Source organism: Falco naumanni, chromosome 18 (assembly GCF_017639655.2).
Source record: "Falco naumanni isolate bFalNau1 chromosome 18, bFalNau1.pat, whole genome shotgun sequence".
Taxonomy (NCBI): Eukaryota; Metazoa; Chordata; class Aves; order Falconiformes; family Falconidae; genus Falco; species Falco naumanni.
The window spans coordinates 6,086,408-6,113,825 of record NC_054071.1 but is presented as its reverse complement, the minus strand read 5'-3'; the positions used below and the strand labels follow the sequence as shown (position 1 = coordinate 6,113,825).

Here is a 27,418-nt window from a genome sequence, read left to right as displayed (position 1 = left end):
CCGGGGCTCCGGCCCTGCAGCCAGCTCGGGGACGTGCCCGGGGCAGTGCCCCCACCCAGGCGGGGCCAGCAGCAGCGACGCTGGGCTGACCCCTCAGTCGTCCCCATTTTACCCCCATCCCCAATGACCTGACAGGCCCCTGGGGGACTCACTGCCCTGAGTGACCGGCTCCCAGTGGCGTGCCCCCGGCCCTGCTCCCAGTGTCCCTGTCCCCATCCTGGTGACCCTGGCTGCAGCCCTGCTCCTAGCATGCTCGCCCCCCTCCCGATCCCGGTGTCCCCCGTCCCGCTGCCAGTGCCCCCCCTCCTGCTCCCAGTGCCTTGTCCCACTGCTAGTGCCTTGTCCTGCTGCCAGTGCCCCTCTCCTGCTCCCAGTGCTCCATCCCGTTCCCAGTGCCCCTGTCCCGCTCCCAGTGCCCCCCTCCCGTTCCCAGTGCCTTGTCCCGCTCCCATTGCCCCCGCTCCAGCTCCGAGTGCCCCCCTCCCGCTCCCAGTGCCCCCGTCCCGTTCCCAGTGTCCCCCTCCCGCTCCCAGTGCCCCCCTCCCGTTCCCCAACCCCACGGAGCTGCTCCCGCACCCTGTTTCCAGCCCCCCACGCCGAAGCCCCCCCGCGGCGCACACCGGGGCGGGTGGGCTGGCGGCAGGAGGGGGCTTTGCGCATGCGCCCCGCGCCCCCGGCCCGGGCTCGGCGGCCCCGCCGCGGCGGCGTGTGTGGGCGGCCGAGGGGCCCGGCCGCGACCATGGGCTGGAGCCGCGCGGGGCGGCGGCGTGAGTGGGGCGGGGGCGGCTCGGAGCGGGCCGCGGGGCGGCAGCTGCGGGGGGACCGAGCCCGGGCGGGGGAGCTGCGGGGGGACCGAGCCCGGGCGGGGGGCTGCGGGGGGACCGAGCCCGGGCGGGGGGCTGCGGGGGGACCGAGCCGGGCGGGGGGCTGCGGGGGGACCGAGCCCGGGCGGGGGGCTGCGGGGGGACCGAGCCGGGGCGCGGAGGGGTGGCGGGAGCTGCGGGGGGACCGAGCCGGGCGCGGAGGGGTGGCGGGAGCTGCGAGGGGAGCGAGGCGCACGGGGCTGAAGGGAGGCGGGAGCCTGCGGGGACCGAGCCGCGGGCTCCGAGGGTCGCAGGGGCGCTGCGAGGGTCCGGGGGCAGCCGCTGCGCCCCCCGCCGCCGCTGCGTGGGCCCCGTCGAGCCCGCCCAGCCCCGCTCGCCCTTCGCCCCTCGGGCCGCGCCGTGTGCCACCCGCGGGGCCCGGCCGTCCCCCTCGTCCTGCCCCAGCGTCGCGTCGCCGCCTTCGCTGCGGGCGTAGCGCCGGGTGGCGGCAGCGCCCGGCTTCCCTGGTGGGCGTGCCGTTCCCTACAAACTCTCCTTGTCCCCGATCGTAGGTCCAAGTAACGGTTTGGGGTTTTTTTTCTTTTTTTTTTTTTTAATCATTACCTTAAGAGGCACCGGCTCCCGGCCACCCCGCTGGCGCGCACTGCTGGCCCGGCCGCCCGGTGCCGCAGCCCGGCCCGAGGCCTCGGCGGGCCCCTGGGCTCAGCCCAGGCGGCCGCGGCGCCCACACGAGCCGAGGCAGCGGCAGCTCCTCGGCCAGGCCAGACACGGTTTGTAACGCTGTTGGCAGCCTGAGGTAACCTTGTCCCGAGCGAACGTGCAGCCGTGCCCTTCAGCCTTTCACCGTGCTTGATCCGAACGCAGAGCACGAGGGGAAAATTCTGCCCCTGTATCCAGTCATGAAAGTTTTGGCCTCTGTTGGGCCTAACTTTGACCCCTTGTCACAGAGTCTCACAAGAATGACATTTGTACAGTTATTTTTACAGGCTTTTTTTTTTAAGCTGATTCTCTTTTCTACTGGTAGGAATTAGTTCTGATGCTTTCTGGTCATGGTGACCTCGCTTCCCGGCGAAGTGCTGGTTTTGTTCCACCGTCAAATTGATTACAAACAGGTGATAGTGCATAGAGATTTGATTAGGGCATGGACACGCAGTATGGATTCTCGAGCAACAGTTGGTAGCACCGGATGCAGCTTTTTCGTTGTGTGTTTAGTTAGTGTTTAGAAATAAGAGGAAGAGCAAAAGCCTTGTCTTTGGTAGACCATTGATTATTCTGGTTATTATTTCCATGTCTTCTGCTCGCTGTAAGTCGAGGATAACTGGTAGAAGAAAAAACCACCTGTCCCACGGTGATGTTCTGCGAACCAGCCCCCAGTCCAGTTACCAAACCCGCCTTTGTCCAGGCCATTTGGAAGGGGAAAGCTGTTGTTTTCTGTCAAGACTTGCGATTAAGCAAAGGAAAGGTGCCCTTCTTTGTATGTTTGGTTCTTTCCAAGTATATCCCAAAGTTATGCTTGTGCTTTCCTGGGGGAACAAGTAAGCTGCGTTCTGCGAAGCGGAATATGTAAGAATTTTTAAAAGAAAATTAATATACAAACACGCAGGTAATTTGAGCCTTGTTGTGCCATTCCTTATTCCCCCCATACAACTGCAGACAGCTGAAAGTCCTGTATTTCCAGCAATCCTAAAATTAACTCCAGCATTTCTGCGGTTCTAGAAAGGCAGGAGAGGACAATGTTTTCCCTCTTGTGTCGCGCTGGTGACTAAAGCAGGTCTGAAGGGCTTGGCGGTGGGTGGGGTGAACCGTTACATTTTTTCTGTGTCTGACGAATGCGCAGGCTGCTGGGTGGCCGTCCTTCCCCTCTCTCTGGTCGGCGGCAAAAGCTGCTAATGAAATGAGTTGTCCTGACGATCAGAGCTGAGTTAGTTTGACTGCAGGGGTTTCCTGCGCGACAGCGTGGCCAGGGGGCTCCTGACCACGGCCGGCGGCTGAGGAGGAGGCCAGGTAGGAGGATGAGGGGCTCGGAGCAGAAGCTCAGGTGAGCTGGAGTTGGTGGTGCGCTGAGAGCGGGCAGCGTGGCTGCGTGCTTTGGGGTCGGTTGTGCTGGGCGTGGGTGTCTGCCCTGGGAGGATTCTTGTGGCTCCTTGTAAGAAAACAACCCTTTTGCAATGTATTTCTCAAAAAAATGGGAACTTGAGCGACATTCTGAAATGAAATGGCAAAGGATGGGGCAAAACAAACCAAGGAACATACGTTAGGACGCTTTGACACCTACGTTTGAGCGTTTGTGTTTCAGATCCCAGGAAACTTGTTTTACAAGACCATCTCTTTTTAAAACTGCTGCTATTTGTTGTGGCTGCTTGGGTTCATCACCCATCTTCTCTCATCTTTGTAGTGGCTTTTCAAACCAGCTTTTATGAAGTTTTAGATCGGTTTGTGAGAAGTTATTAAAAAAATCTTAATGGCTGGCTGTACCCTCATCAAAGGGACTACCGTTAGCACTTCTAAGGCTAGTATTGCAAGTTCATATTATCACTGATTCAGTGGACTATTGAATTACTGCTAATAGACAACATTGTCATTTAAAAAATTAAGTATTTTCTTAATTGATGCAATAGCATTAAGATTTGGGTTTTTTTTTAAAGCAACTCACAAGTCTGAATGTGTGATTTTAAGTGAGGAATTGTCATGAAACATCTGTTTTCTAGGTAGGTTCCCCTGATAGCCATTCTTACCCCTTCATTAGTGTTTATTTTCGCCTGTTACTTCAAAGCAGACAACCAAGTAATTGCAGGTAACTCACAGGTGGTGCAAATATCAGTAAATAACTGAAAAATTGGGGTCACAGACTTGAGAGCATGGCAGCTTAGTTTGAACAAGTTAGCAAAGAGCCCTGAAAAGGGTTGGAAAACACGCTGACGGTGAGGGCTTTCAGTGGTCCTGTCCGCCTCTTAACAGGGGAAAGGTTAAAAGAAAGCTCATTAACAGTTTATGAGTGAGTTTGTGAGGACAAAGGCATAGCAAGGCAGTGATCAGATGCTAGGCAATTTTTGACCAATTGTAAGAATTTACTAAGTATTTTAGCATATGCTGATGAGTTTTAGTTGTCGGCACATTTTTTCTGAAGACTTTTCTGTGGTTCAAAAGGTAATCGGTTTGGGAATTGGGTTGCTTTGGTGAAACTTTATCTAGAAAGGTGTTTTCTGGCTTTGTATGGTTTTATAGCTGACAAGGGCAAGATTTAAAAGCAAAATTCTCGTAAGCTGTGAAATCTAATCACTTATGGAGACTTCACGATGAATTTTAACACAGAGATTTGTTGACTTAGTAATTTACTGACTGCCAGCAACTTCAGTGACTCCCAAACCCCCCTCCCCCCCCCCCCCAACCTCTCCAAAACATCACTTTTAGCCTAGAAAATTATGAGGTCCAGTGCACTTTTTGCAGTGCCTGCCGTTGTGCATGGGTGTAGCTCAGCCACTGAGGACCAGCAAAGCAGCCTAGGAATACGCAGCCCAGAGCTGTTTAATCCTGAAGGCGCCTGCGTTGGGTATCTTGTGGACTGGGTTACTGACACTCCTGTGCCTCAGGTACTTCTGCTGGGGAAGCTGGAGCTGGCAGACGCTTGCAGGGCGGCTGACGCTTCTTTTTCGGCCAAGCCGTGATGCTGGAGGGTTACAGCCTAGTGAGCTTTCAACCCAGAGCTGCTAAATCACAGAAGGGTGCGTGTGAGCTGGGAATGGGGGCACTCAGGCGGGCTGTGCTCCTCCGGTTAATTTTGGTGATTTGCCCGTGTTCCCCACGTGGTCATTCGTACCTGCAAGGGGCCATGTGGCTGAGAAGAAAAGTTATGAAATCAGTCTGTAGCATCACTATTAGCATCGAGCTGGGAAGAGGGAGGCAATTTTGTGGCTCTTTTCTAACGCCGCTTCAGGTTTTCACCGTCTATTTTTTTAAACGTCGGCCGCACAGAGCAAGTTGCGGCAGGTACCTCACTTATGGCTCAGCCTTATTGCTCAGGCAGGATTTTCTGAATAGCGGCACAAACTCAGACAACGGTAATGGATCATTAAACAGTTGGAGTAAAAACCTCAGCAGATAATGGACCCCTTTGTTGTCTGGCCTCCCTGTGGTCCGAGAGGATGAGCGCTGCTCTCGTTAGGAGGAAGGTGATCCTTTCTTCCCACCCTGTTTCCAGCTTTTGGGTTTTGTGCTGCCACTCAGCAAAGTGCTTTATGGAGTTTGTGCTCCAGACTTCTTTATTTTTAATCTGGTTAATAGGTAGTAAATTATTGTTATTGAAAAAGTCCCATTAATATTCCCTATTTTTTATGGTTGCTGTACTTCAGCACTGCTGACACATACAGGGAAGCGTGTTCCTTCCTAGCATCTCTGCCCAGCACACAAGGCGACTCCTTGAATTACAGATGCACCTCTGCAAAGTGGTCCCTGGACTACAACCTGGTCAGCTCCTCACGGGTGGCTGGGAAGTGATCCCATTTGCCGTGCCTTGTGAATGAATATTTTATTGCAGAACCCTATGTCATTATCAGTCTTTCCAGCTGGTCTTTGCATTTCCCACGAGCAGCAGGAGTGGAATTCCACTGTCCCGTACTTGTGCCATGTAATAATGTGCTGTGCTTTTTCTTGTCTGAAGTTGTTGTTAATAATGGTCAAATTCTTATTAAATCACATTTCCCTTGCTGTGTGCAGTATTGCTGGATGTTGAAAATCTGCCTCTGAAGGAAAACTCATGCTTTTTAAATGTCTAAATTACCTATTCACTGGCTATTCTTCATCGCGGTTTTGATAGGCTCTTCTCTTTCTGTTAAAAGCCAAAAAAAAAAAAAAAAAAGAATTTATCTTCAGAATGCTCCTTGGAAGGGAAGAAGGGCAATGTGAAATTTCCTCTTCTGACCTCGTACCATAAATATGAATTGTTATCACTGCTTGGGTGGTGACGCATCGTTCTCCCCCAGTTGTGGACTGTCTGGAAGATCCGGTTGGGATTTTTAAAAACTTGGCTTTTCCTTCGTGTAAAACGAAGATTTAAGGTGAAAGTTCCCAGATGTGCTGTGGGCTAAATTGACATACGGTGATGTATGGTTGGGCAGTTACAGCGTTATTGGGTGTTTTCTGGTGAAGGACATACCAAGAACAGTAGATACTGTAGCAAGAAGAAATCCCTTTTCCTTCTGCAGTCGTAGGTAACTTAGTTTCATACCTCAATACTGGCTAATAATTCTTTAATGATTATATCTCAAAGAAGAACCCAGGGATTTAAGTCATAACACAAGTTACAAGGTTTTCTGACACTATAAATAAAAAGCTATATTTGGAAAAAAAGAACGGTGTATTTGTGGACAAAACTATATTAAGGGAAATGTGATGGAAAAATTGAGTCAGTTGAGCTGATGTATGAGGCATTTCCCTATGGAGTCATTGGGCTGAAAAATGTTTTATATGCCTAAACTTGAACAGATGCTTCAACACACTCACACATACAATCCCTCCCTGGTTTAATATTAGCGGTTCTGTTCATACCACTGTGATTAATTCACAGACCAGCCTGTTTTAGTCTCTTTTCCGGGGGCTATGGGGTATATCCAGATCATCCAGGTGCTTAAGCCCGTGCCAAACTGTAAATATGCAAGCAACCTGGTTATTAGCAGGATTTCTTTCAAGCTTTACATTAGGCATGTGCTTAAATGGCTCACTGACCCGGGATTTACATTTTTACACAGGAATGAAGGATTTTTCTCTATTACCTTGCTTAGATGAAAATCGTTGGAGTCAGCCAGCTTTTTTTGCCTAAATAAGTACATGAAACCAGCTTTCAGCTCTTACAGATATTAGTTCCACCTTTTTAGTTACAAATTTGTCAGAAAACAATTCTGAGCGTGCCTGACCTCGTTTAAGATACTGTTGAAGTACGAGAAGACATACATACGGATGACCAGCAGATTTTGCCTACTGTTCTTTTTAGTACAAACATGTTTGGTGGTGCTGGAGAAGTGGCTGGCAATTGCTTTTTATTTTTTTCCTTTGAATACTCGTTGTGGTGTTCAGCTCAGCTGTTAATCTGCTTTCCCCGGGTTATTTGCCTTGTAGGTAGCTGTGTGCAGCGCATCTTCTCTTCTAAAAATCCCCAAAGCCCTCCCAAAAAAATGCAGGGTGCTGGAGCCAGTTGTTTCCACTTTTCTGATTGAGCTAAACTGGTGAAGGGATGTGGAAAAATGACTTCTGGGTCTGTATCTAATGACTTCTGGGTCTAAACCTGGGTCTAGCTGTGGTGCGCCTCGGGAATACACGCCTTAAGGGATGAGTGATGGTGCTGGTGGCATCAGGGGATGTTGGCTCCTGCTCACGGTGACATCCCAGTGTTGGACACTTGCGAGTGGTGCAGCCGTGCCAGACTCAGGTATAACAAGTCACTGTAAAATTCTGTATCTCTGTCACGCTTAAAATAGCAGAGAGCCTGGAAGAGTGATCGTGTTTCTTGTGTGTTTCCATGTTACCTTCAGGGTGAGTTTCTGACTCCCTGGTAACTCCGGGCAGTCTTGCCCGTTACGGATTCAGGGGCTGACAAGTAACACGGCATAATCCCGGGGCCTGGGCTTAGAGAAACATCTGTAGGCAGGCAAGAGGCTGGGTGCTAGATTGTGCACCTGGGGCTAGCCCCGGTGTTAGTTTTTAAAAATAATTAAGTTTCTTAATGTGTGTCTTGCAGGTGTGCAGTCTTTCATGCAGTATCTCCTCCTACAAATCTCCCAATTTTCATGGTAAACATATTTAAGTATTTGAGAAATGACTGAATTTTACTTATTAATTCCCAAGAGTTACTTAGCTGACATTCAAATACATAGTTAAACTGTTTCTAAAAGGACAAGAATTTTCACAGTGGAAACTGTGATTCCAATGATATTAAAAAAAAAAAAAATTGTTTGGAAGGAAGTACACAGTGATCTTCCATATAGCCTCATGGAAATGATCATCTTTATTTCTTGGTTCATGTAGTCTTTGCTCTTTCTGGAGTTTACTTGAAATGTTCCACCTCTGTGTCAATACGCAGCTAGATTTGTATTCCTCAGCCTGCTCTTGCTCTCTTTGCAATCTGTGGCAAAACCTTATCGATCTGGATGCCAGCAAAATCCAATTCCCTGGAGGATTGTGCTGGAGAGATATCGACAGAAATAAATCATTGCTGTCCTTCAAGCATGCCTATTGCCTGAGATTTGTCCAACAAGTAAATACTGAATACCGATCAGCTGTAACTTATCAATGATTAGTAACCTGAGTTACCAATTATTTTTTTCCTTTTGCCTTCCACCAGCACCAGTCTTTTCGCTGATTTATTAACGCACTCTTCCCACAGCCCCCAGGGGAGACACTCGCTCCTGGCTCCTTTAGAACAGCCAGGAGCTGTTCTAGCTGGAACAGCTGGATTGTATTCCATGTCCCCCTGGTTCGGAGTTTTGTTCCTGACACTGGCCTGAGTGGAGGCTACAGCGAAGGTGCTGGAGAAGCGTGTGTGAAACCCCTCTCAGCTTTTTGACTGCTTTCTGCCTGGAGACTTACCTGTTGTGTGAAGCATCGTCTCTTGTTTTGTTTTTTTTTTTTTCCAGTTTTTAAGGGGCTTTCCTTCTCCAGGCTACTCCAGATTTTACAGCTCCCTACTCTCTTTCCCCCCTTTGGATTTCTCACTGTTCTTCCCTACACCAGCCAGTCCATACCTCTTCAACAAAGCAGTTTCTGTTCTTCTCTCTTTCCGTGACAGGGGATGGCGAGAGTGACCAGGGCTGTACACCGTGGCCAGGACGTGGGTGAGCCACGGGTGCTCACGGTGGCACAGCAGCGCGTGCTGTTCATCCACTTGCCCATTGCTAACACTTGTAAAGTGCTCTTGACTTTCTGGACTGTTCTGAGTGGTGCCGGAGCTTCCACAGAGCAGCCTGAGAGCCCCAGGATGATCTGCCTGCTGAGGCCACTTCAGGGCACGTATTTTTTGGTGTGAAGTTGAGATTTTTTTTATTTTTTTTTTTACTTATTCAGTGTATGTATCACTTAATCTATGTAGAATTTCATCTGACATTTTATTGCCAGGTTACTTAGAGTCACAGGGTCCTTCAGCCATTTTTCATGGTTGCTTGTCTTCCTTGCCTTGAAGATTGCCATCAGGATCCTTGGTCACATCCCACCCACTTCACTGTTGCGTTGTACTCAAACAGCATCCTGGTCCCAGCCTCTCTGCCTGCGAAACTCCACTCTGACCTCCCTCCCTTGCAGGAAATGACTGTTTACTCCTACTCTGTTATCTTTCACCCAGTTGTTTTTCCATGCAGGGACAGTCCCTTTTCCAGTGTGGGCTTTTGGTGTCCCTAAAAGAAGCTTTTGATGAGAGGGACTCGCAGATCTTAAAAATCCCTTTGTGAGGGTGGCAGTCCCTTTACAGAAGCCACACTGACTTTTGCCCCGGTAGATTGTGATTATACAGATATATCAACTGTCCACTAATTCTAGTCTGTATAATATTGTCTAATTAGTCCTGTACAAATGCTGGGTTCGGGGGCCTGCAGTTCACCACGATTTTCTTTGCAAGCCTTGTCTTACGGAGGTGACGTGGCGCTTGCCTCCCTGTACCAAGGCAATTTTAAGAAAGGCTGTAACCAGATGGGCTGTTCCAGCTCCAAGCTCCGTTACCTGCTTTGGTGAGCGCCACCGCATCCTCCCCACCCATTACTCGTCATTTTGGCTTTTTGTTCTGTAACCTCCTCTCCAGTCACTTCAGCTTCCCAGAGAGCCCCTGGAGGAATGTGGCTGGCGAGGAGGCTGGGGCTGTTTCTAGCGCTGTGACTGTGCATAACGAAGTCACGTCGTTTTTCCTGTGTGGCATTGTCGTCTCTTTTAGTAGCGTTAAGAAATGAGCGTGTTCCAGGTGGTGTGGCTTTCTGCAGGGCGGCTCCCTCGGGATGCAGACGGGTATCTGGAGTTGTAACAAAGTGGTGGGGGAGCAGCTGTTTTAGTCATAGGATAGATGGGAGCAACGTGGCCGGCAGGTTGAGGGAGGGGACGCACCCCTCTGCTCTGCTCTGGTGAGACCCCGCCAGAGCTCTGCGTCCAGCTCGGGGTCCCCAGCACAAGGCAGACACGGCCCTGTTGGAGCGGCTCCAGAGGAGGCCACAGAAATTTCCCGAGGGCTGGAACAGCTCTGCTGTGGGGAGAGGCCGAGGGGGCTGGGGGGAGCGGGGGTCCTTCGGCTCAGAGAAGGCTCTGGGGAGACCTTGCTGTGGCTGTTGAATACTTAAAGGGGGCTTACAAGGAAGGCTTTCCTGGGGCTTGTAGCGACAGGACAAGGGGCAGTGGTTTTAAACTGCAAGAGATCAGGTTTAGACTGAAGATAAGGAAGAAGTATTTTGAGGTGAGGGCGCTGAGGCGCTGGCGCAGGCTGCCCAGAGCAGCGGTGGATGCCCCGTCCCTGGCAGTGTCCAGGGTCAGGCTGGACGGGGCTGGGAGCAACCTGGTCTGGTGACAGATGTCCCTGCCTGTGGCAGGGGGTTCGGCTGGGTGGCCTTTAAGGCCTCTTCAGACCCAAACCGTTCTGTGATTCTGTGGACTTGGCAGAGTAGGTATGGGTTGCCTTAGTGAGAGCATCCACCAAATAATCCGTGGTTTCTTACTAGGAATTATGTCACTTGCCGCTAATCCCCCGTTGAGTGAATGAGGATTTGTGATACAGTGAACGCTCAAAAGGATTAAGAATATTTTTGCAAGTAGACCTGCTCACCTCTGCGTTAGAAAGTGGTGGGGCCCTTTGCACGTGCCACTGATTTAACCCTTCAGAGAGCTGGTGAGGTGATAGCTGGTGTAGATGGTGATAGATCTCTGAATATGTGCTGGGTGGAATAGCAAGGCTGTGTCTGCATTCATCACTGAAGCAGTCTACTGTGGTAACTTTTTTTGTCTCTGCTTCGTATTTGCCTGTGAACTGTTTGTTTTGGTAATGGAAGATGGGAAGTTACTCGTATCCAAATGTGCAGCAAGGCTTTGGCCAGACTTGGGAGCGAGCCGGGTTTTCCAAAGAGTGCAGAGGCCACCGGTTTGCTTTCTAAAAGGAGGTCCTCCTGTTGGTACAGGTTCTGCTATATGTTCGTATTATTTTCTTTTAGTTGTAAGAAAAGTACGGTTTTATACAATTTTATATATACATATATATTTATACAATTTATACAATTTTATACAATTTCTGGTGTTCTAGGTATTTTTCTAACTGAGGTCTTTCAAGGCCAGACCGCTGACCTGACTGGCGCTTTATGATCCTGTTCACACTGATGCCCACTTTGTGTTGAGACAGTGAATTGGGATTTTTCTGTGGTCTTGATAGATGGTGGTGGTGACCCTGCTGTCACCTGGTTGGAGCTTGAAGAGAACATGTACAAAATAAGCATGAAGTTCACTCGGTGGCTGAGGTTGTATCAAAATGTAACCACCCTCCTAAAATCTTGAAAACTTGGAGATAAGAAACTGGGGGAAGCTTAGTACAGTCACACTGCCCACAGTTGTGCCTGTAGTATCTCAGTGTGCTTTTTTCCGTCTCCAGCAGGACCAGACAGTATATACCATAGCCTTGTCCTGTTCGCACTCTCACATCAAGTCACATGCTTGGCTTAAGCAGTTTCCATGCATCTGGGAGGCTAATCAGCCTTAAATTTGCTGCTAATTTTCATAATCTCTGTTGATATTAAGTCTGATAACAAATACATGGCCATGTAGAGCAGTCAGATGGCAAAAAATGACCTGCCTGCTGCTCAGTGCTTGGTGGAGTGTGCCTTTCTCTGGGGCATGATGAGGCACAGTGGGGAAAGGGCTTCTAGCTTCCTCTTAGAAAACAGAGTTATTTGTGGCTATTCTCAGAAAGAAAAAAACCCACCCAGTTGGTACGCGTGTGTTCTCCCAGCTGGTGTGATGGAGCATAGGGAGTTTGTCAGCGAGTGCTTCAGGTCTCTTCCCAAGAGGGTCTAGAGGAGTATTCAGGTCTTTCAGAAGATTACGATTTTGGGTTTCTTATTTCACTACAGGAAACATTTTTTTTTTTCAGGAAATAATTCACGTAGTGAATTTATGTGCGTCTTCATATCCTAAATTTTATCTTTGGCGAAATAAAGTTGTTAAGGCTTGTTGAACTCAAGCTGGAGTAACGTTTTAATGCCAGCATAGCAATCTGCTCTGATTCACTAAGCTCCTTTCCTCAAAACCAATCATACTTAAAACTCTTCAATTATTTCTGCAGGTTAGTGGCACTTGAGGGAAGTCGAAGCAGCAGGCCAGCATTTGGCAGGAAGGCAAGCAAGCTCTCCTGGCAGGTTTGTGTGCTTGCTGCTGTCTCGTAGCAGACCCCTTGCTCTCTGCATGGTGCTCGGGAAGGAGCACCTGTACCGTGCACGGGGCATCGCGTTGCTAGAGGGGTTTTGACAGTCTAGCGAGGTGCTGTCATTCTGTCCTTGACTGTAGGTGTTCCCCACACCATCCTCATTGATTGTTGTGGTATACTGGTAACTGACAGTGAGAAGGTGGCCTTCTGGTGTGGCTGGCTGCCGTCTTCCCGAGCTTGGTGCTCTCTGCCCAGGGAGATGTACGGTTGTGTGAAGTCACAGAGGTCTGCAAAACTGCCTGGTCCTCCATATCGCAGCAAGTAGAAGGTCTGACCAGGTTTAGCAGAGCTATGGCAAGCGCTGGATGTCATGTAAAGCAGTTGGTAGTGAGGGTTTAGTGTCCCCATCTGCCATCTGAACATCCTTCCTTCTCTAAAAAGCTGCTGTTGAAGCAAATGTTAGATGAATTTGGTGTAATTGTAGGGTGAGGCAGTGTCTCGTACTAGACCAGATGACAGAGCTGGGAAATAAAGGTCGTCTTTTGAATTTGGGTCACAGTGAAATAACTGCCATGTTGCAGAATGGGTGACTGGGGACATTGTGGCAGACTGTGTCATGGTATGTGGTATCTGTTTTATTTACAAGCCGTTCATGCTAGTTTTTGAGGCTTATCTATGAAGCAAACACTATCATAGTTTCTTTTGACTGTCATAAAATGGTGGTGAGGGAATTAGGTGTTCGTCCCCATTTGATTGCCTCCGCTCAGCCAAGTGGCAGCCTTCTGATGTACAGGAGCCGACAGAACTGCTCTCTTTTGGCTTCTCTCTCCTTTCCCGAAATGGCCGTGAGAGTGATATTTGGGTCAGCTGCCTCCAGTGTGTCATTTTCTTTTGACACTCATCCCTCTGAGCATATAGGAGGAGCCCAGTGGGGAAATGCTGTGGTGCTGTTGGCTGCAGTGGAATCGGGAGTAGTTAAAGGGGTGTTGTGGTTATTTGACTCACTAATCACATCAAGACAGGGAAATCTCTCTGATGCCTGACTGAAACGGTATGCAAGTGAAGATGGCCTTTACCCAGACCCTGTTGCAGGAGGGATGGAGGGACCCAGGTAAGTGCACAAGTGCTCTAGCCTGTAAAAAGGCTGTTGCTCTCCAGCAGTGTGTGTCCCTTGCTGACTTTGCTGTGGATCTAACACGCAATGGTACTTGTGTATTCCTTAATTTGGACCGGAGACCTTTTGGGTCTGTCTGGGGAAATATGTTTTTTCCTTCTTTTCTTGCTGCAGTGCTCTGGGTCTTGGTGTGGAGGTGTCTGTTGCTAGGTCGGAGGTGTCAGGGCGTTGTGCTCCTGTTCCTTTCAGTGCACAAGTTGTTTTGCTTTGCCTGGACTCCGCTCTTCCCCTGCGTGTCTCGGGGTGCAGCCCCGTGTGACGGTGCCAGGCCTGCCTGCACAGGTGCTGTCCTGCAGTTTCTTTCCCTCTGCTGTTTGCAAGCTGGCAAGCGTGTCCTGAAATGAGCTGAATTTGTGGGATTCATTAAGCGAGTGTGAGCAGTAACCCCAGCCCTGCTGTCCGTTGCACTCTTGCTTTGGATTGGTGTTGGTCACTTAGTACCTACCTGCCTTTTGCCATCATCCCCACAGCATCTTTTCTACCTTTACCCTTCCATTGCCTGTATTTGTTAAAATAACTGCTGAGAACACAGGTGCGATAGTCAACAGTACAATATTTTTAATATTTTAATAACATTTTGTGTTTATTATTATGCCAATGCTGGTGGAACCGCACAGGGTCTGTCAGGGGGTGACTACACAGCAGCAGCCTGTGCTTTTTGGGGCAACTGTCCTGTACTGTGAGCGGGAAGGTTCTTAGGTCACAGTGTCACTTGCCTGTGTGTTTCAAGTGCCTGTAACTTGTGCCCCCTCTATTACGTTCATTCTTACAGGAAAAATTTCCTGGCTGATGTTGTCCCAGACTCTTCTCAGTGGTACCCAGGGAATGGTGAGGGGCACAGTTTGAAACACAGGAAAATCCACTTAAACTTCAGAAAAGCTTTTTTTTTTTACTGTGAGTGTGGTCAGATGTAGGGACAGGCTGCCGAGAGAGCTTGTGGAGTCTCCATCCTTGGAGGTATTTAAAACCCGGCTGAACATGGGCCTGCCAACCTGCTCTCAGTTGACCCTTTTTGGGAGATAGAATATGGTAGTTTAAAATATCCCACCAGTTGGTGGAATATTACACATTTTTTAAGATAATGCATATGAGTACAAGGGAACCTAGAGGTTAAGCATCTTCAAAATATAAATGACTGAAGTAAATGGGTGGTTTTGTCACTTACAAAGAAGCAATCGCAGTATCAGACTTGTTGGGCATTTGGTGTGTTTGATCTCTGAAGTATTTTGGCAAGTGGTAACACCTCGTGTGTCTGAAACAGGGTTTAGTAGCCATGAGCTAGGGAGCACGTGGTGTCTTTTCAATTGGATATCTAGTTTGGGAGCAGCTCCTAGAGAGAACTTCTTGGTGTCCGGGAGATGACTTCTGTATCTGTACGATCATCTCCTGGAAAAGCCTGCAGGATCCACTTAGTATGGAAGAAAGGGAATTGGCAGCTCGGTCAGGAGTGTTTTGTGGACCTGAATCCATACTGAGACCATGCTCACGCTGTCTGAAGGTCATTTCAGTTGGTCGAAACAGTCGCTGATACCCTCCTGATCTTTGGGTTTCAAGGGTACAAGTGGCAGTCCCTGGCCCTGTTGCCTGCAGGCAGTCTGGGCTGGCAATCCGAGAGCTCAGGTTTTGATTAAACACTTGGCCTTGATCTTCAAAACAGCAGTGTTGGGTGTTTCCTCTAGCATGGCTTGAACTTCAGCTTCAAACTCTTTGCAGAAGAATAAAAAAATTTGCCCTTTACCTACCTTGCAATTCCTTGTTTTCAGTGTCCAACAAAATTATGCAGGTTCCCAACGCACAAGTTGTGTAGGGAGAGGGGTTGTTTGCGCTACAAGCTTCAGCGTTGGCACTGTGCTGGTACAACCGAGGTTTGGTGCGATGCTGTGTCAGTTTGACTGTGCCTTGTTGCCCTGAGGATCAAGTGTTTCGTTGCAGAGGCTGTCAAACAGCACACGGCGTCTTGCCGTGTAATCTGCTGACCGCTTTATTTTCTCCATTATTACATTTCACATCACCAGAGTGCAAGCATCACCTGGGGCTTGCTTCTGCTTCTCGATACCTCAAGTCTGTAGGACAGATCTGAAGAACAGCCTGCTCAGGTTTGCCAAGCATCTGACGACTCTGCTCTGAGTCGCTGCAGAAATGCCAAATTGAGGAGCTCACTATAGCAGCCTCCGAGCTGGTACACCTCGTTCCCATTGTTTGGAAAGCTTACTGAATGCTGGGCATGTATCAAGGGATTCAGGCTGACAAAGACCCCAGAACAGGTCTCCGAAAATCTCATGAGAGAACAGAGACTCTGCAGCCCAGCCTCCATTTTTGACAAAGCCTGTTCTCACTGCAGGCTTCTGCTCCCAGCTGAACTCGAGTCAGGCTCACGGTTCATCATGTCCTTGTGCTGCGGCACGGGGTGCGCGGGCTGCCCCAGCGGACACCGCTCTTCCAAAGCTGGGATCTCGCACGCTCTGGGGTGTCTGCCCTGGAGACGATCTTCCTGGAGGAGCGTTGGCTGCTGTAGCTGAAGTAAATGCTAGTTTTGGCCAGCATGAAACACGCTGCAATTTCATTTGAATTGTGTCACTGCAGGGGAGTGTTGCTAAAATTGTCACTTGGCTTTCCATGCTGGCATTACCTAGAGGGCACACTGAGGCTACTGGAGGTTCATGTCTTATCTGCACATTCCGGTTTCTTTTTAAGCTGGATGCTTGGGTGGGTGTATGTACATTGATTTTCAAAAAGATACGTATTTGACATCTTTATTTTTTTGACAGCACAAGAATCTTTTTATATCTCTACCTCTTACCCATATTTTAGTGTTCTATTTATATCCTGCATAGGATCTGCAGTCTCGTAATTCAATGAGGGGTTTTTTAGACTCGAGGGGAATTGGTCTGGGGAGCAGCAGAACCTTGTTAGCATGCCTGGGATTTGAAGGCACCGTTCAGAAGTTGTTTCCAAATTGACATTGATGCTGTGGCTTTTTCATAACTGTTCTCTGCTGTTTGCCATATGAGACTTGCCAGATGACAGATTATTTACTTGAACAAGTGCTGTGTGTTGTCCCAAAAGTCACAGCCCTCTCACTCCCAAATATTCTATAATATAGATTAAATCTAAAATTCAGTACAGTTGTTTACTTAGTCTTTTTCAGCTGCACCGTACTGTAAACAGTTTTGAAAAGCATAGGAATAAAGTTGGTGGTGATTGAGCCGGCGTCCTTTACAAATGATGGAAGGATGATAGCAGTGATTTATTTGTCTTACCCCAGGAAGATCCCCACATCCTTCCCCTTGTGTCACTTAGGAGGATGGACAGTGGAATTGCTGCTCAGGTCAGGAAGGCAGGTAGCATCGGCACAATACTCAACAGGATTTGTGGTGTGCTGGTATGTTGCCAGTGCTGGGTCTGGCCACAACTTTCTCCTTTCTTAAACAATAAGGTCTTACTTATTTTTCCGGTTTAACACAAAAAAAAAAAAAAAAAAAAAAAAAGAACCCTCATGCTTCCACAAGAATAATTGTAAATCATGCGATTTCTTACATTTCAATGTAAATGAGATCTGAATGAATAATGCTAATTATTTATTCATCCTAATTCAAATCCGGTTTTAATTAGCCTGTGGGCCCAATTTTACTTTCATGCAGCATGAAACCTCTTTTGATTATCAACAGAATTGCCATGCATTTATTCTTGATTTTTTTTTCTGCTCAGCACATGATTTAGAACTGCTTAAAAACAAAACAAAACAAATATATCATTAATAAATTAATCAAATTTCATTAGCGTGACATGGGAGGACATATTTTAAGGGAAAAAAGTTTTCCCGTAAATATATTCCCCTTGACAATTGCCTTTTGGCTACGAAATCTTCCTCCTATATATGTGTTTGAGACAAACCTTGTCTGAGAAGGTGCTGGTGAACTGAAATTCCGAGGAACCTGAGAGCTTCGGCTCCCTGTTCCCCTCCAGGGGCTGGGTCTCACGGCTGGAAGGTGTGCTCCTGCACTGCTCTTCACCTCTGTTCCAGGGAGAACTCAGTGATGAGCTGAAGCCCATAGCCAGCTGTGGACATAGCCGGGGGAGGGTGTCTCCAGAGAGGATGGAACCACTGAGTCCAACTCTGCTACTTGCAGGACTGCCTGACACTAAACCAAACATCCACATGCTGCCTGCTGTCATCGGGCTCAGATGCTTTGGGCTACAGCTGCCAGTTTGTACTGGAACAGGGTCAAGGGCATCCAGTTTGTACTGGGAGGGGGCCCAGCCTGTACTGAGAGGAGGCCAGGAGATTCAGTTTGCGTAGGAACATGGGCCAGTCATTACTGGGACATGGCCAGAGGATCCAGTTTGTACTGGGATGGGGCACAGTTTGTGCTGACACAAGGCTGAAGGCATTTGGGACTTGACAGCCTGGAGTGAGGCTGTTGGCTGCTGTATACGGCACCGCCTTACAGGTGCCATACATCCTGGGGGTCTGCAGGCACTGCTGGGAGCTTTCCTCCAGAGTCACCATGGTTCCAGCTGCTTCCATCCTTCCTTGTCCCACTGTCCATCCCTGCCACGCTTCAGCTGTCTTATCCAAAGTCAGAACTTTAAGGTTGCTGCAGTAAACTGCTCCTCTGAGGTGCTGTTCTTCCCTCCTTGACTGGTGGGAGACCATCACAATTAGGTGAGAAAGCTGAAATGAGGTGAAATCAACCCCGCGTTTAAATTCACATTTGAGCCACGCATGGGCTGGGTAGGGGAAGCTGCACACAACAGGGACTGTTCACTGTCTGTCTGTACATGAACAATAGCCATGTTAAAGTAACTCAAGAGATTTCCTGCGGTGAATCTCTTAACCTAAAGCTAATTTCTTTTTTCCCATGTACCTGCTCCAAATTCTTCTTTATTCTTTCTGGACGGCCGCATCTGCAAAACTTTATTTGCGGGAGCCAGCTTGCTGTCAGAGATAAACGTCACATTATTTGCATTGTATATTCTGGCTGCTCTGAGGAGCCTCCTCCGCTGGAAGTGCTGGAATGAATTTATGACAAATACAAGGAATGAAAGTCTCTCTCAAATGCATTTTCTGCCATGACTTAAATTAGCTGAAATTGCTGACATTTTGCCTTTTTCAGAAGCGTGTCAGTGTCCATAGACTTTTGTTTCAAACAATGGAAAATTATTGAATTAAATAGTATCAGAACACAAAATCTGAGAGATGCTAAGTGTACGTTCGGTGAAGGTTACTGCAATATATCTGGGTCCTGCAGTACGTGTGTTGTAAAGGCAGGAACATGCAGCCTCTGACCTTGGCCGATCTCATGGAACTGAAGGACACTGCCATTTCAAATGCTGTAATTCTGTTTGGAAATTTTATGTTTAATTTACATAAAACATAAAAACCATATTATGTTTAATTTTGATGGGCTGAACATTTCCAGTGAAAGAAAGGGGGTTTTTTTTATTTACAGGTCATTTTTTATTTTACAGGTCATTTTACTTGAATCAAAATGTTTCCATAAAGACAAGGAAGTTCTTTGCCTGCTGGCTGGCTCTCCCTTATTTGTGTCAGTAGCTCTGCTCTGGACTAAAACTAAATTTAGAACGTGACACTTTCTTGTTGAAGAGAATCGGAGCTCTTCAGCAGCTTCGCACCTCTGCAGCCAGAACTCTGTAACCGGCAGGAGTCGTGGTTATTACGTGCTTGTCTGGTGACGTCGCCATCCACACCCGAACGCTGTGGTTAACATAAATGTACCGGTCTGTGTGGTCAGTGCCTGTGTGTAGGTTTGTCACTCTGTTCATTTATATAACCGGTGGAACCCAGGACGTGAGCCCCGTCTTTCTCCTGAAGCCCGTTCTAAGTGGGCCAGAGTGTGCCCTGCGGTGGCTGTCTGCTGCTCCGAGCCGCTGCCGAGGGGGCGAGGGTCAGCCAGCCGCAGGTACGGGGTCTGCGCTGTGGAAAGCTGATAAACGCCTCAGGAGAATTTATTAGATGTGGAGGTAGCAGCTTGTCTAAAATGAAAGGTTCAGCGGCCCCTCTCCTATTGAAACCAGTGCTGATGGCAAACTTCTCGGCTCATAGCCACTGATGGGTCAACATTGACAGTATCTGAAAATGTGAAGGCTAGTTCCTGCTTTTATGTCAAATTTACATTGGCAACAGTACTTAATTCATTTCAAATTTACTTAGTAGTTTACTTTTAGAAAAGAGTTTGGTCCTGACATTTTCAGCAAGGGAAAGTTAACCCCTTCTTAAACTCCCTTGGGTTTTGTCTCATTTTAAATTGACGAATTACAACGTGTCAGTTAGTGGCATGTAGAAAATTATAGAATCATAGAATTGTTTAGGTTAGAAAAGACCTTTAAGAGTGCAGCCATTAACCCAGCGCGGCCAAGTCCACCACTAAACCATGTCCCTAAGTGCCACATCTACACGTCTTTTAAGTGCCTCCAGGGATGGTGACTCAACCACTTACTTGAGCAGCCGGTTCCAGTGCTTGACAACCCCTTTTGGTGAAGAAATGTTTCCCGACACCCAACCTAACCCTCCCCTGGCACAACCTGAGGCTGCTCCCTCTCGTCCTGTCCCTTGTTACCTGGGAGCAGAGACCGACCCCCCTGCCTACAGCCCCCTGCCAGGCAGCTGTAGGGAGCGATCGGGTCCCCCCTGAGCCCCCTCCTCTCCAGGCCGAACCCCCCCAGCCCCCCCAGCCGCCCCCCATCAGACTGGTGCCCCAGCCCCTTCCCCGGCTCCATCGCCCATCTCTGGGCACACCTCAGCACCTCCCTGCTGGCCACGCTGCTGCTGGTGCAAGCCGGGACGCTGTTGGCCGCCTTGGCCAGCCAGGCACGCTGCTGGCTCACGTCCGGCCGGCCACCAGCCAGCACCCCCAGGGCCTCTCCCACCGGACACAGCATGTCCCGTTAGTGCCCGCGCTCGGCGGCTGGATCGGCAGTGCAGCTTGGTGTGGGTGCGAGTGTTGTGGCTCTTCCCTCCGTAGCCCCCGGTTCCAGGTGTGGGGTTCACCTGCCTTTTCTGTTCGGGTGTTGGAGGCTCCTCAGGCGCATAGCGTACCCCGACCCCTCGAGCTGCTGGGAAGCGCCGAGCCTGCGGGTGTCTGAAGCACAGTCTCTTGGGCCACTAATGCGGAACTCGGGGTTGCAAGAGCTGTACTTGGGTGCCTTTCTGAAAGGGGTGTGTAGGGTGTGAAGTCACCTGTTGCAGTAAGGCAGTGCCTCTGGTTTTTCCTGTTAAAAACATGTTATTTAAGACAATTCTGTCTGCAGAATAATGGTTGCGTAGAAGGAAGAGCTATGATTGTAAACCTTGGATTGATTGCATGCGCAACTGACAGCCGCTAGATTATAATCCTTTATTTTTTTCCCATGTTTCCCAGCTAAATAAATTGAATTCTCGAAATCTCTCACTTTTAGGCATCTTCCCCGATCCTTCAGCTGGTTTTGAGACTCACATGTTCACTCTCTGATATTTAAGCAAGTTCTGAAGGATGCAGACACAGGCACTGGGTGCTGTCTTGCTAACAAGGAGGTAAGATCACCTTCCTTGCCCCTGTTTGCATGTGATGCAGCCAAGGGTTGCATCAATCATCTCTGCTGTATCACCAGCTCGCATTGAGATGCTCCTCCATTAGGACCCTAGCTCCCCTCCCTGTTAACTGAGGTCCAAGCAAACTGCTCTCCTTTGGGGGAAAAAAAAAAGAAAAAAAGAAAAAAAAAGACTGCTGTTCTTGTCCTTAGCTGCATGTCTTTGCATTAAGCTTGGTTGAAGCGGTGGTTTTGTTTCAGTGGACTCAGCCTCTCGAGCAATCTGTGTTTTTCTGCATCGCTGATAACTCGTCTTTATTTGTCAGCCTGCAAACTTCTGTGCCACTTGCAGATTTTGTCAGCAGCCATTTTCTGGTCAGGTCTGAGGAAGATACAGCCTAGTTGCCAGGTCTATTCCTGGTCTTTGCAGAACTTGCTATAATTACATGCAGTTGATCTTGGTTCTAATGTGGGAATCATTTGTCAAGACCTTTGTTACTTTTGATTCATTTAATTTGGTCTTTTTTTAATACTCTCCTACGCTATTTTTTCCTCGTGCTGTCACGAAGTAAAAAATCAAATGTCCTACACAGCCCATCTGCATTATGTCTGTGCTGTTGCCTTTTCAATGAAACACTGAATTTCACCAGAAGGGGGATTACATATATATCCTTTAATTCTGTATTGACTGCATCCCCTCATATTTCATTATTTTGCCTGTGAGCAACTCTGTAGTTATACAGAAGAAGTTGAATAGTTGCAAATACTGGTTTTCTTCCGGTCTCCTGGAATTTCTCCAGATCTTAAGAATAAATCACTTTTAAGATGAGAGTGCCAGACTTGTCCAGTTCTGGTTTTAGGGTCTTTCACCAAATGTTCTGATGCAAAATTTTCTGTTAATAATGTTTGAAAAATTGGTATTTGACATCATCAGAGGACTGAAAGATGTCTTATCCCCATGCTGTAACAACATCCAACAGTTCTTCCTGTGCTCAATGTTTTACCAGTTTCACTCCTTTGAGCCTCCAGGTGGGCCTGTAACGTCGCTACGTGTTGTTCATGTAATACCGCATAGGGTTGCTAGCTGTGGGTTTCCACTGATGGGTTTTTTACTGTTAGGTTTGAGAATTTATGGAACCAGAGAATCGTTTAGGTTGGAAAAGAACTTTTAAGATCTTCCATTAACCCAGCACTGCCAAGTCCATCATTAAACGATGTCCGTAAGTGCCACATCTACACGTTTTGTAAATACCTCCAGTGGTGGTGACTCAATCACTATGATCTCCCAACTAGTACCTCATCTAAAATTTTTGATAGATTGCTTTTATTAACTAGATTTTCCTTCCACTCCCCCCAAACCCATCACAAAATACATACTAAAGTCTTCTCTGGCTCTGGAGGGGAGATTTTTAGCCTCCCGAAGGGACTGAACCCAAATACATGCAATGTTTTGAGCATCAGGTTAGAAGGTAGATGTTCCTTAGGTCAAACCCTGTCTCTGGGCTGGACCTGCAGGGTAGCACTGCTCGGGTCACTTATGTTGTCCTGCCTTTAAGTTAAAGATAACAGCAGTTGCTAGCTTCTCGGGTTTGGGCTGGCTGATTCATTTCTGTCTCAAGACAGCTGGCATTGCCCTGTGGAGAAAGCAGTTTCTCTCTGTGGGCTGTGGTCAAGGTCGAGATTGCTGGCTCAGGCTTTAACAAGGCTTGGCCACCTCTGTGCAGTTAAAATGAATCTTGTGGTTCGTGATGGGACGTAGCCAACAGAGCCCATGAAATTTCATGGGAGCTTAGCTTTCGCTCCACTGTGTTTTGGAGACCAAAAGCCTCAAGTGTAAATGTTTTTATTAATGTTTGAAATACAGAGCAGCCGTCTCTCTCTACTCGGGAGTAGCTTTGGGAACGCGTTTTGCTTGTGAAATGGCAGTTAACTGCTGCTTTCTTTTGTAGCACGCTTCTCAAAACCCTGCAGAGGAGACGTAGGATCTTCAAGCAAATTCTGGCAGCTGGAGTTTCCCGGTAACAGGTGATGTTACAAACATGGTTGCATGTTGGTTGTAAAATTCTATAGTTCTCTCTCTTGGTTGCATGTTGCGCTGTTTAGGCTCAAGCTGATGAACTCATAAATATTTGGGGGTTTGTTTGTTTTTTAGATAAAACTATTAGACCACCATGAGTTGGAGTTTCCTGACCCGTCTATTAGAGGAGATCCACAATCACTCAACCTTTGTTGGCAAAATCTGGCTGACAGTGTTGATTGTATTTCGGATTGTCCTAACCGCTGTGGGAGGAGAATCCATTTATTATGATGAGCAAAGCAAGTTTGTGTGCAACACGGAGCAGCCTGGCTGTGAGAATGTTTGTTACGACGCTTTCGCTCCTCTCTCGCATGTGAGGTTTTGGGTCTTCCAGATCATTCTTGTTGCCACTCCATCTGTAATGTATTTAGGCTATGCAATTCATAAAATCGCCCGGATGGTGGAACACAGCGAAGCTGACAGAAGAATCAGGAGCAAAAGCTTTTCCATGCGATGGAAGCAACACCGTGGCTTAGAGGAAACTGAGGAGGACCACGAGGAGGACCCAATGATGTACCCAGAAATAGAGCTGGAAAGTGAACGGGAAAACAAAGAGCAGCAGGCCCCTGCTAAAGCTAAGCATGACGGCAGGCGGCGAATTCGTGAAGATGGACTCATGAAAATTTATGTCCTGCAGCTTCTGGCGAGGACTACCTTTGAAATCGGCTTTCTCGTGGGTCAGTATTTTTTGTACGGCTTTGAAGTCAGCCCCATATTTGTGTGCAGCAGGAAGCCGTGCCCGCACAAGATAGATTGTTTCATTTCAAGGCCAACCGAAAAGACCATTTTCCTGCTAATAATGTATGGGGTGAGCTGCATGTGTTTACTTTTGAATGTCTGGGAGATGCTCCATTTGGGATTTGGCACAATCCGAGACACACTGAATAACAAGAGGAAAGAGCTAGAAGACTCCGGTACGTATAACTACCCTTTTACTTGGAATACGCCATCTGCTCCTCCTGGCTATAACATCGCGGTCAAGCCAGAGCAAATGCAATATACCGAACTGTCCAACGCCAAAATGGCCTACAAACAGAACAAAGCCAATATAGCTCAGGAACAGCAGTATGGAAGCAACGAAGAAAACATTCCTGCCGACCTGGAAAATCTGCAGAGGGAAATCAAAGTGGCTCAGGAGCACCTGGACCTCGCAATCCAGGCTTACAACAACCAAAACAATCCCAGCAGTTCCAGAGAGAAGAAATCCAAAGCAGGCTCAAACAAAAGCAGTGCCAGTAGCAAGTCAGGAGATGGGAAGAACTCTGTCTGGATTTAATGTTGGCTGAGTTCATATACTGTGTTTTTTCTCCTAGTTTATCATAACCAGCAACCCCTTGAATAATGGCTTCCATTAAGTAAATATTTGACTCTGTTTATTTTCAGGGATACCGTTGGCTAGTGATTCAACCTCTCAGAAAGGGTTTGTATGCATATTCTGGGATTATAGAACTTTATTCTTCTGTCTTCCAAGTCAGGAGACACATAGGCATATTTAAATCATTCTCATTGAACGGTTTATGCTGTATGTACAGTATTATAGTACATTTATTATGCACAATTTTTTGTATTTGTACACTGGATCTCTGATGTTGCGCTTTTTTATATTAATGAGGAGAAAGCAATGGGTAGCTGTTAGCATTTTGCTAGTTTTATTACTGTGGTCCGCAGTTTCGTCATTGTTCTTCCTTGTTTTAAACGTAAAACTTTCTATGCTGCATTTCAAAAGTGCCTTGAACATGCAGACAGCACAGAGGAGTCTCCGGTTATCCAGGCAGCCCACAGGTGCCAGTCACTGAGCAGCAGAGCAGTGAAAAATTTGGAAAACATCTGTTAACGGTGCTCTTGACTCTGTCTTTTACAAAAATGATGTGCTACTTGTAAAGTGTCATACTGTAGCCACGATGTACTACAGTTTCCCTCCATGGAAAATTACTTACAGGAAAAATGTGTGTGTGTGAGAGTGCTTGCATTCAGAGTGAGAGTGCCAGCTGTAATGCAGAGAGGGCTCAGACCTCCCTGCAATCTGTATGCAACAGGAGGGAAGGGAGACTTCAAACTCCTGTAGAACAATTTAGGAAAAAAAAAAAAAAAAAAAAAAAGTAAATAGAAGTTGCTGGATTCAGTAATTCTGTATCTTCATGTGGTATCTATGGAAAGAGATGCTTTTGAGATCTGCTGTTACGTAACGCCCTGCTCCCCAAGGGCATGAAGTTGTTATGATACCTTTTGGATAAGATTTCTGTCTCTTCCAAGGTAATCTGGTTAGATGGTGTCACGGTAATTTTGTTTCTCCGTGCATTACACTCGAGGAATAACCTTCCTCTCCCTGCAGCCAGGACACATGAGCTGTCTGTAAGAGTTTTATAAAGCCCTTTCCGAATATCAATGATACTGCCTTATCCCAGACCCCTCTTCTTTCCATTATGTCAGAGGAATTTAGTTCAGACAGAGCAATACGTATAATTTAGATTTCTGCTTGAGAGACCAGTCAGATTTGGCGTTTTGTGGTTTTGGCATTAAACTTGAATTTATAATTAGAAAAAGGAGAATGCGGTATTCGCTGCCTTTGGCGGTGTCTTTTTGGCAAGGATGCGCGTTGATGTTTGAGAGATGCTGATAAAAGTGTATGCTTTTTGCTACTATTTATAATGTATTCAGGACCTTGCTCTGCTCTCTCTCTTTTTTTTTTTTTTTTTTTTTGTTAGGTTTTTGTGTGCTTTAATATGTTTGGGGGGCTTGTTTCAAGCAGGACTGTGGTATTTTGAGGCTCAGTCGTTAGTGCCCTCGTTACAGCCTAGTCAGGAGCAGGGTTGGGAAGCAAGGCTCCGGGGAGGACACCGGCAAACCCATACTCGCTTCCTGTCCCGTAGAACAGCTGAGCACAGGCTTTCCGTTAAATTTGAACTAAGGGGATATGAGCATATGCTCGCAGTTGTCCTCTACCCAAGCACTTGCTGAAAATAGGCATTTTGCTGAATGGATTTTTGGTCTGGTTTCACTGTCCAGGCGTGGATCCCAGCTCTGCTTTGGGGGACGTAAGGGTGCCCAGAGCCAGTGCCACCCTCTGCCAGCGAGAGCTTCTCTGGTTCACCTCCAGCAGAGACCTTTCTGGCTTTTTGCTTAGCAGCAACTCCTGGCCACTGCTCCGGGGAAGGAGCAACCTCTGAATTTTATGCAGGAAAGTTTCAGGGTGATGTCTGTAAGCAAGTGTAAGTAAGTAACACAGTAAGTACAGAGCAGTTTTTAAAAGCTTAAGCGGACTTGCAGGCAGGGACAGCTAGCCGTGAGATGGGACTAGCTCTGGGGGGTGAGAGGGAGTTTATTAATAGCGCTCCTCTAATTAAACAGGAGTCTGAAGAGAAGCACGCTGCCTGAAGATGGGCAGAGAGGGTTTGCTAGCAGAAAGCTGTGAGTGTGATGGAGAAGCTGGGTGGAAAATGTGTTGTCTGAAAGTGCTAGGGAAAGACATTTGGAGCCTGGAGATAAACACGGATACATGGCTACAATCCACTCCTCCCGACACCGGGGTTGTTTTTTTCAGCTTCCCAAAAGGGTTACGTTGCTCTTAACCCCTTGCAGTGGTTTCGGAACAGCCTTTCACCACCAAATGTCAAGAAGTGAAAATCCTTTGCTGTTGCTGCTCTCTACACAAACTACAGCAGTTTCTTGTTAGCGGCTTAAAACAAAACTGGTTCATGGCAGCTGCTTCCCCTGTTGTTTGTATTAGCCATTTCCCAATTAATGATCTAAACCATTTCCACTTAAAGCTACCGTCTCAGGTCAGTCCTGTGAGCTTTTGTCCACACCAGTAGATATTCCCGTTAGTGAGCAGAGTGTATAGAATATTCCAATCCCAGCACTGAATTCATTCCGAAAATGCAAAGTAATGGAGCTGTTTCTATTACTGTTTTTTTGTTTTCAGTTTAATTGTGTATAAAGTGCACATTTTCTTTGAAACTGAGTGTTTGTTATTAGTAGAGGGTCTCTGTTAAAGCTCTAAATGTTCATGTCTGTGACTGTATTCAGTTTCAAAGTATCAGGCTTGATTTTTCCTTTTGAAGAAATGATACATGCATTACTTTAAAATGCTCTCTTGCTTTGGCTTAATGTAGGCCATTCCAAAATAACCGTTCAGAAGAGACTTTTGGACAAAAAATACTGAACGTAACATGGGTTTGTGTTGTCATTCTCTGGTTTTGGATGCAGTTTGGCAAAAAAAAATATTCTATTAAATCCAGTGGATTACTCCAGTCTGAGTGAGACGGCTTCTTTTTTCTCAGCAGTAGAATATGCTCTGAACATGTGAGGGAAGGAGAGGGATATTTTAATGATTTGTCTTAGAGCCACAACTTGGAATTTTTATATATTTGACCTTGTTTAGCATAATAAAGAGTTGGTTAGAAACCAGCTGCCTTTCTGCATGTGAATTGCTCTTCAGTGACAAG

At 47.4% G+C, this 27,418-nt stretch overlaps 1 protein-coding gene across 6 annotated transcripts; it reads left to right on the top strand.

The window, feature by feature from the left end:
• The first annotated feature begins 692 nt into the window (after positions 1 to 692).
• GJC1 (gap junction protein gamma 1) lies at positions 693 to 27,394 on the top strand. 6 transcript variants are annotated; one of them, XM_040617514.1, is made up of 5 exons: positions 728 to 767; positions 12,112 to 12,184; positions 20,786 to 20,900; positions 22,846 to 22,921; positions 23,049 to 27,394. In XM_040617514.1, exon 5 carries the CDS (start codon positions 23,068 to 23,070, stop codon positions 24,247 to 24,249), a length of 1,182 nt encoding a protein of 393 aa, XP_040473448.1. In that variant the 5' UTR covers positions 728 to 767; positions 12,112 to 12,184; positions 20,786 to 20,900; positions 22,846 to 22,921; positions 23,049 to 23,067; the 3' UTR covers positions 24,250 to 27,394. The 6 variants fall into 6 exon arrangements, with proteins under 6 accessions (XP_040473450.1, XP_040473448.1, XP_040473447.1 ...); XM_040617513.1 differs by lacking the exon at positions 728 to 767 and adding an exon at positions 1,456 to 2,828; XM_040617516.1 differs by lacking the exon at positions 12,112 to 12,184 and having other exon boundaries at positions 693 to 767.
• Positions 27,395 to 27,418: the final 24 nt, after the last annotated feature.

What these genes read in the sequence shown, in the direction of transcription:
- GJC1 (XM_040617516.1), top strand. Translation starts at nt 23,068, where the DNA reads ATGAGTTGGAGTTTCCTGACCCGTCTATTAGAGGAGATCCACAATCAC.